Source organism: Lutjanus erythropterus, chromosome 2 (assembly GCF_056507025.1).
Source record: "Lutjanus erythropterus isolate fLutEry1 chromosome 2, fLutEry1.hap2, whole genome shotgun sequence".
NCBI lineage: Eukaryota > Metazoa > Chordata > Actinopteri > Lutjaniformes > Lutjanidae > Lutjanus > Lutjanus erythropterus.
The window spans coordinates 9,862,747-9,876,871 of NC_139318.1; the positions used below are offsets into that span (position 1 = coordinate 9,862,747).

A 14,125-nucleotide genomic window follows, 5' to 3' on the forward strand; every position below is an offset into this window, starting at 1 on the left:
CACACTCAGTGTGCCTAGTTATGCTTTCAAAATTACAACTGGATAACTGCTTATCAAGGAAGAGGTTTAGCAAATGGTCAATTTCCTTTTAGTTCCTTCAAAATAAAGGTCAGCCATGTCTCATCAATCTATATCCTCATTCATATTCATTTATATTCAAGTTACATTGCATGTGTGTAATGTTAACAACCAAGGTTATTGTCAAATTAATATGGCTTGTATACATTATGCAAAATAGCAGTTAAGTAAGCAACAAAACATTATCCTTGATTTAGTTAAAGGTCATTATTTATGAATGCAGTGACATAACACGTACGAGTCCTCCAGTTTAATCTGTTGTGTGTGTAGCCACCTGACTTATTTTTCTCATTAGCTTCTATTCTTCTCATACACTGACAGCTGAACCATTTAATGTCATAGAATTTAATTACTGTGACCTTTCCCCAACATAGTCTGAGGCCTCCAATCCACCACCCCACTCGCCACCGGTGGGAATGTGCTCCCATCTCTGTAATCCTGTTTCAAACACTTCCTTCCAAATTGTTCCCCGAACACGAAGTGCAAACCTGAGATGTCATTAAATGTTGCTAATGGACAGGCTTGGATTTTTAAGTGCTTATTAAAATCAGGAAAAAGCACACGTCTGTGGGTAATTTAATGATGGCGACTTGATTTAGCCGTGAATTGAAGTGAGATGGCAGTTGCAAGGGGTCACGGCGGTGTTAAAGGTTCCCGTGGCAGAGATATTAACATGCTACGCTGTCGTCTGTTGTCTGGCCAGAGCCCACCAGAATCACCATGAGGCCGACTAACATGGAGATTATTGTTGGCGAGAGCATCGTGCTACCCTGCCAGATTGCCTGCGATCCAGCTCTGGATGTGTCTTTCTCATGGGCATTCAACGGCCAGCTCATCGACTTCCAGCGAGACAGCGATCATTTTGAAAGAGTGGGCGGGGTGAGTCATCTCAAGCATTAAACTCAGCTACTTTCTGGCTATTCTGGGATTAATTGGGACATACTGTGTGATGTGCAAGGGTACGCTCCACTGCCCTGCTGAGGGCTTTTTAGACACCAATAACACCCAAGCAGAGAAATTAATGCCAAGCCTCGTCCATTTCAAGGTTTCCCAGTGGTCAGTGGCGGATGGAATATCAAAGAGAGAGATATCTGTTGAGAATCAGTTACATTCTTTCATTCACACGCTGTTAAAACCTCAATGAATGGCACTATCAGGTCACTAATCGGGATCCTTACCTTGTGAATTGGCTGTGCGAGCTGCTCTGTGTTACACTTTTAAAGATATATCGATGAAATGCCATTTCAGTCACACAGAGTGTCATCATTTGTAAAGTCTTTATATTTTTCAGCCCTTCAACTTTAATTCCCTTACCTCAAGGGAGAACATTTCCTTATCATCTCCCTCTGCCATAATTGAATTTGCATACCTATTTATGAATCTCGAGCCCCGAAATAATTAAGTAATGAGCTAGCTGGCATTCACCAAGGGCAGGCCTGGCACTAGTAAATGTTCATTTGAAATCCTGACGCTTTGAAATAATAATAAGTGACTACTCTTTGTGGAATATTTGTTCCTTTTGATGAAGGGCAAAGGCAGTTGTTCAGAGCTTGTCGCTATGAAATTACTTTACAGTCTTTCTTCTTTTTATGCTGCTGTTAGTCATCCAAGGTCAGCTGTCTGATCACTGCCATTCACGTGTTAAGGTTGACATCATACTTGAATGGAGTTGTGGACATGCCAAATTCATATTTTCATGAATCTGATAGCAATTACTACTGACATTGAACTGTGCGTGAGCATATAATGAGATATAGTTTTCACAGAATCTGTTTCCCCTGTCCAGAGAGATTACCAGCCCCCTGCTCAACAGCTTCTGATGAATGAATTAACATAATTAAAGCAAATCTGCCTCATCACTTCCTTCCTGCCAAGGCAGGACGCCTTGCTCTCGATCGCACGCTCTCAGGTCGGCCAGGTGGCGGCTGACATTGCAGGGAGAATCAGACGTGGCAGACCTGCGCGTAAAAAAAAAACACACAAAAAAAAACTGTCAGGTGAAGGAGGGGGAGATGAAAGGAAGGGGAAAAAGGAGAAAAAGAGAGCAGGAGAGGTAGTCTTTTTAGCCCGTGGCCGCATTGAAGTGCCATTCGGCTCAGCGCTGCTTTGTCAGGCTCTTTAGAGAGGTGGGGATCCACAGGCGCTCCTGCCCAGTGGCTGCGGAGTGGAGCTATGATCACTATAGCTGTGAGGGGTGATGAAATCTTCTATGACTGCAGCGAGTCTCACTTGGTTCGCCCCTCAGGTGACTGGTTTCTAAAGCAACACACTTTACTTTTCACAGGCTGACATGCTTTGTGACATGACACTTCAATAGGTGACTTCTAAAAGGAATCCAGTCAAAATGATCAGAATAAAGCTGTGGATAGAATAGGTTAATACAACATTGGAAATGACTTTTTACTAGGGTTGGGTATTGTTTGGTTTTTTTCTGATACTGGTGCTAGAAAGACCTGGTACCTGAACCAAGAGGCAGAAGGCAGCTGTGGCTCTGCGGTAGAGTGGGTCATCCACCAATCAGAAGACTGGCGGTTTGAAACGCGGCTGCCTCGAGTCTGCATGTCAAAGTATCCTTGGGCAAGATACTGAAAACCAAATTGCTACAGAAGCGCATAACCAGTGGTATGAGCACTTGTGGCCAGAAGACAAGTAAAGTGCTCTATAAATGCAAGTCAATTTACCAGAAAATGATGCTCGACAACATCAAAGAATGGATTTTTTTCATTGCTAAGGCAAATTTGGGCCCAAAATTGAACATTACTGTCAGCAGTTTAAAGTTTACTTGGCATGAGTTCACACAAGCTGTCGTGTACAGTGCTGCTTTCAAGTGTATCATGTGCGTCGCAACGGTTTTTAAACATTCACTGCACATCCTGCCTGGTGTTGGAACCCTTTCGAGTGAAATACAGCCACACTTAAGACCATTTAGCTTGGCATTTAAACTTTGGTTTAGGTAGCTACTAGCAAACGGCTAATGTTACCTGCTGTCAGAGTCATGGAGAAAGTATTACCATAATGTTATCTAGGAATTGGTGATCTGTCTGTTACACCCACAGCAGAGGATAACCACTTTAATCTACAGCTTAGGCATTTGGCACCGAAATCTGTGTCGTGATTCGGTCCACTAGGTATCAGTCATAAAGGAACTGTAGCCATGTTGGCTCCAAGTTTCAGTACCCAGCCCTACTTTTTACCTTGGCATACATAATGGTATTTCAACAGATAAGGCTGGTGACATACTATGTTTTTTTTGTCATTGTCAGCAAATCCCAACAAAGGACCAAAACCAACAATAAGCTGATCCCATCAAATGCCTGTTTACACTGCGCAAAAACAGCTATCTTAAGGCTTCAGTGCTTGTTACACTATGCAAGATGGGTCTAATAATATTTTGTTTGAAATCTGTGCAAGACTGTTTACTAAAAGACATGTGAGACTGTGCAATTATTGTTTGGTGAATTTTTATGTTTGGGTCTGAATGACTAATACATACAAAAAGTTTTGGAATTGGTTCAGCAGATCATCTCAGATTCACTGCAATGGCTGCAACATAATCCATAAAAATATGCCTACTAAAAGTGCTTGATTTCTGTATGTGACTTTGGTGTTTCAAATCACACAATCATACAAATGCTACAAGATCGAAGCAGCGGTAGACCAGCAATTCCTGTGTTCTGCGAGGTATAATGTTTCGTCAAAGGAGTCTGGTTGCTTTTTAGAGAGTGATATAGCGACTTCAGTTGGGTGATGGGTGAATTTACCCCCGAGGGTAGACTTTCTTCACGGCAGTCATTTGTTATGAAATACTTTTAAAAAGGCACTAATTAAGGTCCTGTTCCTTTTAATCTAGCGGAACATTTCCAGTGAGCCAACATGCACAAGAGCAGCACCCGGATGGAGCGGAAACTTAATATCATTATCATCATCATTAATATCATTGGTAAAACCTGTGGTCACCCTGCTATTTCATGTCAACACATTCCAGCCATGGCAGCGTGTTTCGCAGGAGCCGGCTGAGGAGATCTACTGGACCAATGATGAAACTTTTTGTACCTATATAACTAATTTACAACCCAAAACATGTCAAATTGGGGCCCAGGTTTAAAAGCACTGGATTTTCTTTTTAATGCGGCGTCCTGCTGAGTTGGTTTGTAGGCGTTGATTGCACTGAAAATTAAAGCTGTAAGTGGACGTGTCTCACAGGGTGATTTATTTTAGAGCAACCGTTTTTGATTGACAGCCAAAAATTTTACCTCATTCCTCTCATAATTGGCAACTTTTGTCTGGGACAGCCCAAATTGCACAGTATGATTTTTATCCAAAATCTGGCAAAGCTTTTTTTTTCTTTTTTTTCTCTGTGCACTAAGGCTCCATAGCTGTCCAACAACTATTGAAAAAGCATCAGCGAGCGACACTCTTGCACTGGATGTCGTGTTCCTTCACTACAGTGAAAATGATGACTGTACTCTATATTGCATCTGTCCCACATAAGCCATCCTGCTGCTGTAGATCCTAGAATAGACAGGGGAGCACCAAATGTATATTAATCCACAGCTGAAAATAGTCCCCAACACAAACAATATTTATCCCTGTTTGAATATGCTAAAAACCACAGTACCCAGCTGTTAAAGGACAATATTTAGCCTCTTTTAAATATGAAATTATATACAGTGTTTGTTATTTGCTTTTAAAAGTTCACATTTACATCCTCAGTAGGAGCTGAGTAACAGACAGGGTAGGGAAGATGCAGCAAACAAGAGCATTGTTGATTTTGTTTTTTCGTGGGATTTGTTGTTGATAAGAAAAAAAAACAAAAAAAACACCAGCCTTGTCCTTAGCACAGCTACAAATAATACAACTGTCCTTACACAGATGAGAAAGTTGATTCAAAGTCTGTTGCTGTTTTGTTGTGTTCCCTCGTGGCCACCACATGCATCCTGCTTATGTAAAATAATATTTGCTCTTTACACTGGGAGTTAGACTCATATCTTGCTTGAGCTTATGTAATTACAGAATAATTAGGATTGTCTTGCCAATTAACTAGACTATGTTTGTTTTGTGTGTCCTGTGTATAGCTGGTAGCTGTTTGTAGGGGATGGGGTAGAAGAGGGGGGGGGCTGGTTGGTCGGGTAGCGCCTGAAGGGCAGCCAATAGCATTATTTGTGCAGAGTACATCTGCCATGTCTGTTGTTGGTGTTTGAAGAGATGCAAAAATCAGTGGCCTGGAGTCGGCGTGATTGTGCAAAGCATTATAAATGTTTCAAACATCCCAAAGCCAAAAGCTGAGTGATGAAATAACACTGCATCTCTTACTTAGCCTTATTATTTTTTTTTTTTTCCAATGATCCCATCCCCTTCCAGACCATATCAGGGGATCTGATGATTCGCAACATCCAGCTGAACCACGGAGGGAAATATGTCTGCGTTATTGACACTGATGTGGAGAGCCTGTCCACCTCTGCCATCTTGGTTGTCAAAGGTAAGAGAAACAATTTATCTGGAGAGCGTTTGCTTTTTGTATGTTAGTGTATGAATAGCCTAATGTATTTACTGTAAAATGATGGTGTGGCATTGAAGCATCTTTACAAGCACTCAAGGAGAAAGAAGTTTGACAGAGAAAGATGTGAGAAAGCCCTGAGGCTCCCTGTAAATATACAGCCGTGCAAAGCAAAAACTGGAATCTACCTCAGTCAGAGTCATGTCAGCTTCTGTTTACATTATATATGTACTGCTTAAATTTGCAACACACACACACACACACACACACACACACACACACACACACACACACACACACACACACACACACACACACACACTGGCATGCAGGCTGAGGTAGCTTCGTTGATATGTGCTTGGTGCATCTGGCTCACTGTGTGGGCTTCTCTCTTGTGGGTTACATTGGTATTCATGCCCTTAACAAACTGTAATAGCTGTCCCAGGTGCTTTGAGAAGGCAATGTTTATCACAGAAAATGACTATAATTGGCTCATTTACACATCGGCAAAATATCATGGAAAGCATTTGAATAATTGAGCAGTAGTGCAAACAACAGCAACATGGTAAAGCTGGAGCGTGCAACAGTCACAAACACATCTTTCCCTTTATTATCGCTTCCTTTATTCCTCTCACTAGTGCCTGCTCTGTTCTTTCCTTTTTCCTCATAAATGATCCCATCCAGCCTTCTTTTCCACTGCCGGTGTTCGCATGTTCAGTAATCCCTTCACAGAGCTTCACATCACACATGCAGGGAGTGAAAAGTCCCCGCATGCACACACCAAGGACGTAGCCCTTAATTAAAGGGAGCGCGATGGCCTTGATATGTAACAAGGTGCAGAAATCTTTATGAGTTTGATGAGGGGAGAGGCTTCTTGGAATGGGTGATGACCTCTTGTTCACCCTTCCCATTGTCGGATTGATTCAGGTCCGCCAGGTCCTCCAGACAAGGTAGCGGTGGATGAGATCACAGACAGCACGGCGCAGCTCTCCTGGACCCCCGGAAGGGACAACGGCAGCCCCATCACCGGCTACATCATCCAGGCCAGGACGCCCTTTACTGTGGGCTGGCAGGCTGTAGACACAGGTACCCTGAAACACTTCTCCTTTCCCCTTGTAGTCAGTCGGCGATTTGAAGAAGGATGAGGGCGGATGACATCCCCCTTGTTAGCAAAATGAAAAAAAACACATCCCCCTTGTTAACCTGCCATCCCCCTGGTACTGTGGCCACTAATAGGCAGACTGGGTCCACACTCAGACACCATCCTATCCAGACTCGGACCTAATAACCAGTAAATTATTGAGAATCACCAGTTAACCCTTTCTAAGTCACACCCCTTTTCCCTCTGTGCTCAGTTCGGCAATCTTGATACTTGGCAGTCAATTTTTTTTTTCCTTTCTTGTTTCCTGTACTTACATGCCTGGTTTGTCTATGTTAAATAAAAAACCCAGTTTTGTTTTGAGGATGGCTAAAAGTTATTTCTGGAGGACCTGTAAAAGCAACAGTACCAGTCAAAAGTTTGAACACGTCTTCTCATTCAGTGTTTTTTCTTTATTTTCATCATAATGTAGATTAATACTGCAGACGTCAAAACTATAAACTATGGAATAATTTGAGTATTATATAGAATTATGTAGTCAGCAAAAATATGAAAACAAGGCAAAGTATGTTTTTTCTTTTTTAGAATGTAAAACATGAGACCCGTGCACCCTGTCTAATGCACTTACAATCATTTATTAACAATAATTAACAGTTGTTGTTAAATCTTTGATTGCACGCGCACAGGATAGCGGCCAAGAATCTTTTTGCTTTTTATTGTCAACCCATGGTCTTTTTCTACACACCTGTCAACCTGTAAGTGTGCAAAAGTTTTTTGTTTTCTTCAAATTAGCCACTTTTTGCTTTGGTGACAGGTATGCACACTATTAGTGTAGTCTGAACCATTTCTTAGCTAATGTTGGCAAAATGCTAGCTAGTTAGCTAATCTATAGCAGTTGTTAGCTAACTAGTCACATCTGTTAAGTAATGTTCGTGAACCACCAGCTAAATTGGTCACTTATCAACATCAATCATTAGCTAGCTAGTTAACTAGCATTTTGCTAATATTAGCTTACTTAATATGTATCCTCCTGCAACATCTTTTAACCATCTTCAAAAATGTGTTTTATTTTCATCATAGATGAGTCCAGGGCATAACATATAGAACGTAGGCAGGGTCAGTTGCATGGGTTATAAAACACCTCACCTGATGCCACTCAGCCACTGAAGTCTGTGCATTCCGATAATCATATTGCATTTAAATATGCTAGTCTGCCTGACTCATTGATCCATGATCTGACGGAGGTTTGTGCAAGTTAGAATCTATGGCTCCAACCAGGGCTTTGAAATATAAGTTATTTAACTGTAGTGTGTATTGATAAATCCATATTTCTGTCTGCTGTGGTGCTGAGGTCGCAGACGGATTTGTAATTGCAACTTTTTCTCACAGTCCTGCTGTTCTGTCAGTTTCATCTTTAGACCTATAATATTCTCTAAACTACTGGATGACTTAACTTATCTCTCATTGGCCCAGTTAAAAATTAACAAAACTGTTTCTTATATAAGGGAGTTTGTGAGTTCAGTTGTGAGGCAGCCTGATTTTCTAAAAAAACGATTTCCGCTTTGCAGTGCCAGAGGTGGTCAATGGCAACATGCTGACTGCCACAGTGGTGGGTCTGAACGCCTGGGTGGAGTACGAGTTCAGGGTGGTGGCCCGCAACACTGTAGGCCTGGGAGAGCCCAGCCCGGCCTCGGCCAAGACCAGGACGGAGGATGCCAGTATGTGAAATTCAACACTTCACTGCACACACACATACACACACACACACACACACACACAAACACACACACACAGAATAAACATAAATAATAAGTAACATATTTGGTTAGGTTAAGGCAACAAAACTACTTTGTTGGTTTATGAAAAGACCACTATTTGTCTCTGCCATGGTTGTGTAAACAGCCATGTTGGCTACTTACACTTCAGATCTAAATAGCATTGTTGGCTCTAGACATCTGGATCCGTGTTTCCTCCTTGCTAGGACACATAAAAATTGAGCGGAAATAGCCACACCCCAGTTGCAAATAGTATGTCAATAGTACACCAAATTGTAAATACCCACATTGGTTATTCCACTCTGGGTGCAAAAAGCCACATTGACTATTCTACCCCCAGTGCAAATAGCACCCACAAAAAGCAAATAGCAGAGTGTCCATTTTACTTTCTTTTGTTTGTTTCTTTCTTTCTTTCAGTTTTCAGTTGCAGTTTGGTTAGGTTTAGGAACAAAACTACTTAGCTAGGTTTAGAAAAAGAATCCTGCCATGCAGGTGTAAATAGCAGCATTGGCACTGGTTGCAAATAGCATCGTTGATTATGGACATCCAGGTGCTTGTTTCTAGATGCTAGGCTATATACACCTTAGTGTAAATAGCCACATTGGCTATTTCACCCTAGGTACAAATAGCCACATAAGCTTTTTCATCCCAGGTGCAAATAGCATCTGCCTTAAAATTATTACTTACCATTTTTCCCCAGGATTTCTCGATCCATATTTTAACTACAGTACAGCTGTTAATTACTCATAAAAAAGGATGTTCATCTTAATTTTCTGATGTTATTCATTTGCAGTCATTAGTCGGTACAGTTGGTAGTTAGTAAAACAGCACTTCCTTCACATCACCTTTGAGGTGGAAAAAAAACACTCTGGCAAGTGTTTGATCGTCTGATGAAAATAAAAATGTCCCGACAGCTCTGATGGAGCTCAGGACCCTCTGCTGCATTTTAATTGACATTTCAAGCTGTGATAGATGCGAAATTGTGGAGAAAAGTCAAAGAAGCAAAACTCAACATACATGAGAGGTTTTGTGGTTTTGGAGAAGTCTGTGTGTCAACAAAAGCCACAAAAATTATTGCTTTTTGCTTGCCTTGTGATATTTATAGACTTGCCTCTGTGCTTTAAAGGGACAGTCAACCCCAAAATCAAAAATTCTATATTTCCTCTTACTCTTAGTGCTATTCATCAACCCTGACTGTTTTGGTGTGTGGTGCAGAGTTTTGAAGATATCGACCGTAGAGCTGTCTGCCCTCTGTTTGAATATAATGGAGCTAGATAGCACTCAGCTTGTGCTGCTCAAAGCACCATTTCTTTGTACATTCATCAACTGTATCACCACACAGAAGGAGGCGTACATCTACTCATGGCTTGTGACAGCGCAGGATTTAAAAACAATAATGACCTCCTCCGTGGCAGAACTTTAACCTCTCATCTATGAGTAGAGTCACATTTCTTCTGCACGGTGGTCCAGTTGGCGGGTGTAGTTTGATAGTTCATGTTTTTTTTTTTGTTTTTTTTTTGTGCTTTGGGCGCCACAAGCTGAGTGTCGGTTCACTTCCATTATATTGGAGAGAAAGCATTCATGTCAACACTCGATATTTCCAAAGCTCTGCAACTCTCACCAAAACTATCTAGATGGATACGTAGTGTCAGGCTTTACTTAAAGGGACAGTTCACCCCAATCTCAAAAACACAATGTTCCTCTTCCCTGTAGTGCTGATGTCCTGTGTACAAAGGTCGCTTATATAACTTGTACAGCCAGCGTTGAGAGGGTTTTTTTGAGAAAAGTATTTTGCTACAGTAACTAGTAGTTACTAGTCTGATTTTTTCATATAGCACATTTCATACAGCAATTGTAAACTAAGTGTGCTTCAGGATACATCGTATGTGGCAAAACATAAAAAAGCATATAAGACAAGAAAGTATGACATATATAATATGATAATATAATATAGATAAAAAGATATTATTGTTACCATAGTTCTTTAAAAAAGGGAGATAATAACAATAATAATATTGATTCTTAAACGCAAAGAGAAAAGAACCAACATACACTTTATGTAACTAAAAGGTTGTGAAAAACAGCACATTTTAGTTTGCCTTTAAAAGAAAACATTGTCATACACCGTAGTTCTTGTGAAAGAGAATTCCAGAGAGGAGGACCGTAATGACTGAAAGCACCATGAGCTGATTTCACTGAGGAGACCTATATCGATGATCTAATGGATCTCGCTGGTGTGTATTCAGCGAACAAGTCAACGATGTAGGAAGGAGCCAGGCAAGATTTTTTTTTTTTGTTTTACTGGGAATCTGTGAAGAGAAGATAAAATAGTAGTTATGTGTTCAGACCTTTTGTTTTTTGCTTAATACTCTGGCTGCCACATTCTGAATAAGCTGGAGTTTATTTAACATCTGCTTTGTCAGTCCAGTAAAAAGTGCATTACAGTAATCCAGTCTACTGTAAAATAAAAGCATGAACCAGCTTTTCAGCGTCTGACTGATATTTATAAGATGATAAAAGGCAGTCGTAGAAATTTTAGAGATTTGCTTGTGGAAGTTAAGATCAGCGTCTAAAATCACAACCAAGTTTTTGACATGCTCACAGGGTTTTACAGACAGAGGAGTTAACAAAGATTGAATCTCATGCCTCAAAGCCTTTGGACCAACAAACAGAATCTGTGTTTTGTCATGCTTAAGCTGTAAAAAAAAAAAATACCATCCAAAATCTGTTATCTGCGATGCACTGGATGAGATCATTCACAGGAATAAGGTTATTGGTGGAGACAGATATCTATCTATGTAACTGTGTGTCATCAGCATATGATTGATATGAAGTATTATATTTCTATATTATGGACCTAAAGTAATGTAACTTCATCAGTTTCCATTACATTTGGATATAGTGTTTTTAGGGCTTTTCATCATCGATTTAATCCATATAATGTCAGAAAAAGTTAAATAATAATGATTAAAGTTCAAGATGATGACTTCAAATGTCTTGTTTTGTCCACAGCTCAAAGATATTCAGTTTACTGCCAGAGAGGAGTAAAGAAACCAGAAAATATTCACATTTAAGAAGCTGAAATCAGAGAATTTAAACTTAACTTCATTAAAAAAATGACAAAAAATGATTGATTATCAAAATAGATGCAGATTAATTAATTTTTTTTAGTTTTTATTTATTGTTGCAGTTTTAAGTTTTTTACGTTTAGTTAGTTTGTCCAGCTGATGGTAGTATATCATTCTTTATTTTAAAATTGTAATCCTAGAAAATCCTCATTTTTACTTAATGTATCTGTAATCTGATTACACTTTTTTATCTGTAACTGCAATGGAATACATTTGCCTTATTTTTTGTGTCCAGATTATGTATTCAGTTACATGTAATCTGTTACTTCCCAAGTGTACAGTTATATTACTACAGTAGAATTAGCTGCAACGATTAGTCAAATTATTGATTAAATTAATCCCCAACTATTTTGATAATCAATAAATCATTCTGAGTATGTTTTTGTCAAGTTTTTGTGTCTGATTTCAGCTTCTCAAATGTGAATATTTTCTGGTTTCTTTAATCCTCTATCACAGTAAACCGAATATCTTTGAGTTGTAGACAAAACAAGACATTTCAGAACGTCATCTTGGGCTTCAGGAAACAGTAATCAACATTGTTTTTTCTATCATTTTATGACATTTAATGTACCAAACAACTAATCAAATAGTCAAGAAAATGATCGACAGGTCAATCTATAAAGATATAAAGATTTCAGCCCCAAATACAATATAGCTGCGACAGTTTGATGAGGCGTCTTTGTTCTAGTACATAGTGTTTAATGAATGAACACGCAGCAAAACACAAGTGAGAATTCCCAGGAATTACTGGGATCTCATTCCCAACATTCAACCCTAATAGACAACCACACATGGATATCGTAAGTGCTGCAGCGACCATTTGCTGACACATTAAACGCGATGTTCCACTTACCAAAGGATACTATAAGGACGTGCACGAGTGCTCCTCCTCCACCTCCACTATCAGTTTTGCCATCACACTGCGGCGCACAAACAGCTGAGTGGGAACGGGAATGGAGTGGGTTGAGTCGACTGTCATTTGCAAAAATACTACAGACCTTTGCTTGGTGTGTTTTTGCACGCTGACATTTTGGGCAGTATTAGTAATTCACTATTTTAAGTGTTTGTGTTTGCACAGATTGAGGGATTTGGATTTGTGGGGTGTAAAATAGAAGACGGTGTGTGAGGCAGGCACCCTTGTCATAAGGCTACAAGTGTAGTTGAGGCTTGCCGTTGAGCTTTGTAAACTGTGTTCTAATTGCTCCCCTCTGGGCTTTACCTCTCAGTTCCTGATACAGCTCCCACTGATGTCGGAGGTGGAGGCGGCACAAAGTCTGAATTAGTGATAACATGGGAGGTAAGTCATCTGTCACATTTTACTGTTCTCTCCATGGCCGAGTAATGGTTTTGCTTAATTGTGCAGAATTGAGCGGAGCAATTTTATGACCCACATTAGAGGGAGACACCTCTCCTCCGGCTCAGCCTCCGAGTGCCATTTCTCCCTCCAAAAGGCAGGGACAGAGAGCACTTCCTGTGAAGAGTTTTGCACTTTAGCCACAATTACATAGCCATGCAGCAGGAAAAGATAGGGCGAAAGGTGATTGTGGAGTGTTCTGGGCGGTGACGGGAGAGAAAGGGGCTGTGTTTAAAGGGGCAGTTCGGATTATTTAATGTGGGATTGTATGAGGCACTTACTGATAGTCGGCATGTTAGCTACAGTAGATGGCGGTTAGCAGAGAGGAGTACTAGGACAGACATTGTGCTGCTGTGGACAAGGTGAGCAAAAAAAAAAAAGGTATTTTAGCCACTTGAAAAAAGGTCCACCAATGAAAAATCAATGTCAGCTTAAGTGTTTGCTGTATTTAGAATATTGTCAATGCTTTTACTTTCAACTCCATGGCTTAAATCAGTAATTTTACCTCACAGAACACAAGTATTGCTGGTCTACCTTGATTGAAGGTGAAACGAGGGGTTGGGGAACAAATTTAAGCTCTTGTTTTTTAGCAGAGCTATGCAACAGCATGACCGGCTTTAAACTTTGGAAACTTAGAGTCTCAAAATCACCACAAACCACTGCGATGGAAGGAGTAGAGTGATAGAAATGGAGCGCTGTTAGCCGCGAGCCCCCCCTGCGCACAGCAGAGCTCGAGGGCAGGTGACACTCGCTTGTTTTCTTGTGCTTGTTTTTGACACTGCCGGGCTCAGATTGTTATTATAAGTATCTGCCAGCATTATGGAAAGGATCATCACAGTTAGGGATATTTTTTTAAACAGTAAGAACCAGACACAGCTGTTTTATTGCTCTCGCCAAACTAACTAGACTCCCTTTACAAAACTAATTATAACATCATCATTGTCGGCTTCATTCAAACTCGGCATAAAGAAAATGAAATTCGCCAAAAACGTATTTTCATTATTCCATCATTCACCAACTGTTTTGGTCCATATAAACCCTTGATTCATGGCGTGAAGTGAGTAGCATGTGGGGCAGATAAGACCAAACAGCACTGCAGCAGCTCGACAGCAGACAGCTCAGTGGTGTGCTGGGATTTTACAGCTGAACTATAGGAGGACTTTCTCTGACTGTGTGAAAATCTGATGTTTTCAC

The 14,125-nt window shown here is 40.4% G+C and overlaps 1 protein-coding gene across 1 annotated transcript in view; it reads left to right on the forward strand.

The window, feature by feature from the left end:
* The window catches only part of cntn3b (contactin 3b), a 93,926-nt gene that overhangs the window by 68,832 nt on the left and 10,969 nt on the right, over window positions 1-14,125 (forward strand). The window contains exons 13-17 of the mRNA XM_084727622.1: window positions 782-957; window positions 5,440-5,557; window positions 6,503-6,661; window positions 8,243-8,392; window positions 12,804-12,874. Of these exons, the coding sequence (XP_084583748.1) occupies window positions 782-957; window positions 5,440-5,557; window positions 6,503-6,661; window positions 8,243-8,392; window positions 12,804-12,874 (674 nt within the window). The remainder of the gene's footprint in view (window positions 1-781; window positions 958-5,439; window positions 5,558-6,502; window positions 6,662-8,242; window positions 8,393-12,803; window positions 12,875-14,125) is intronic.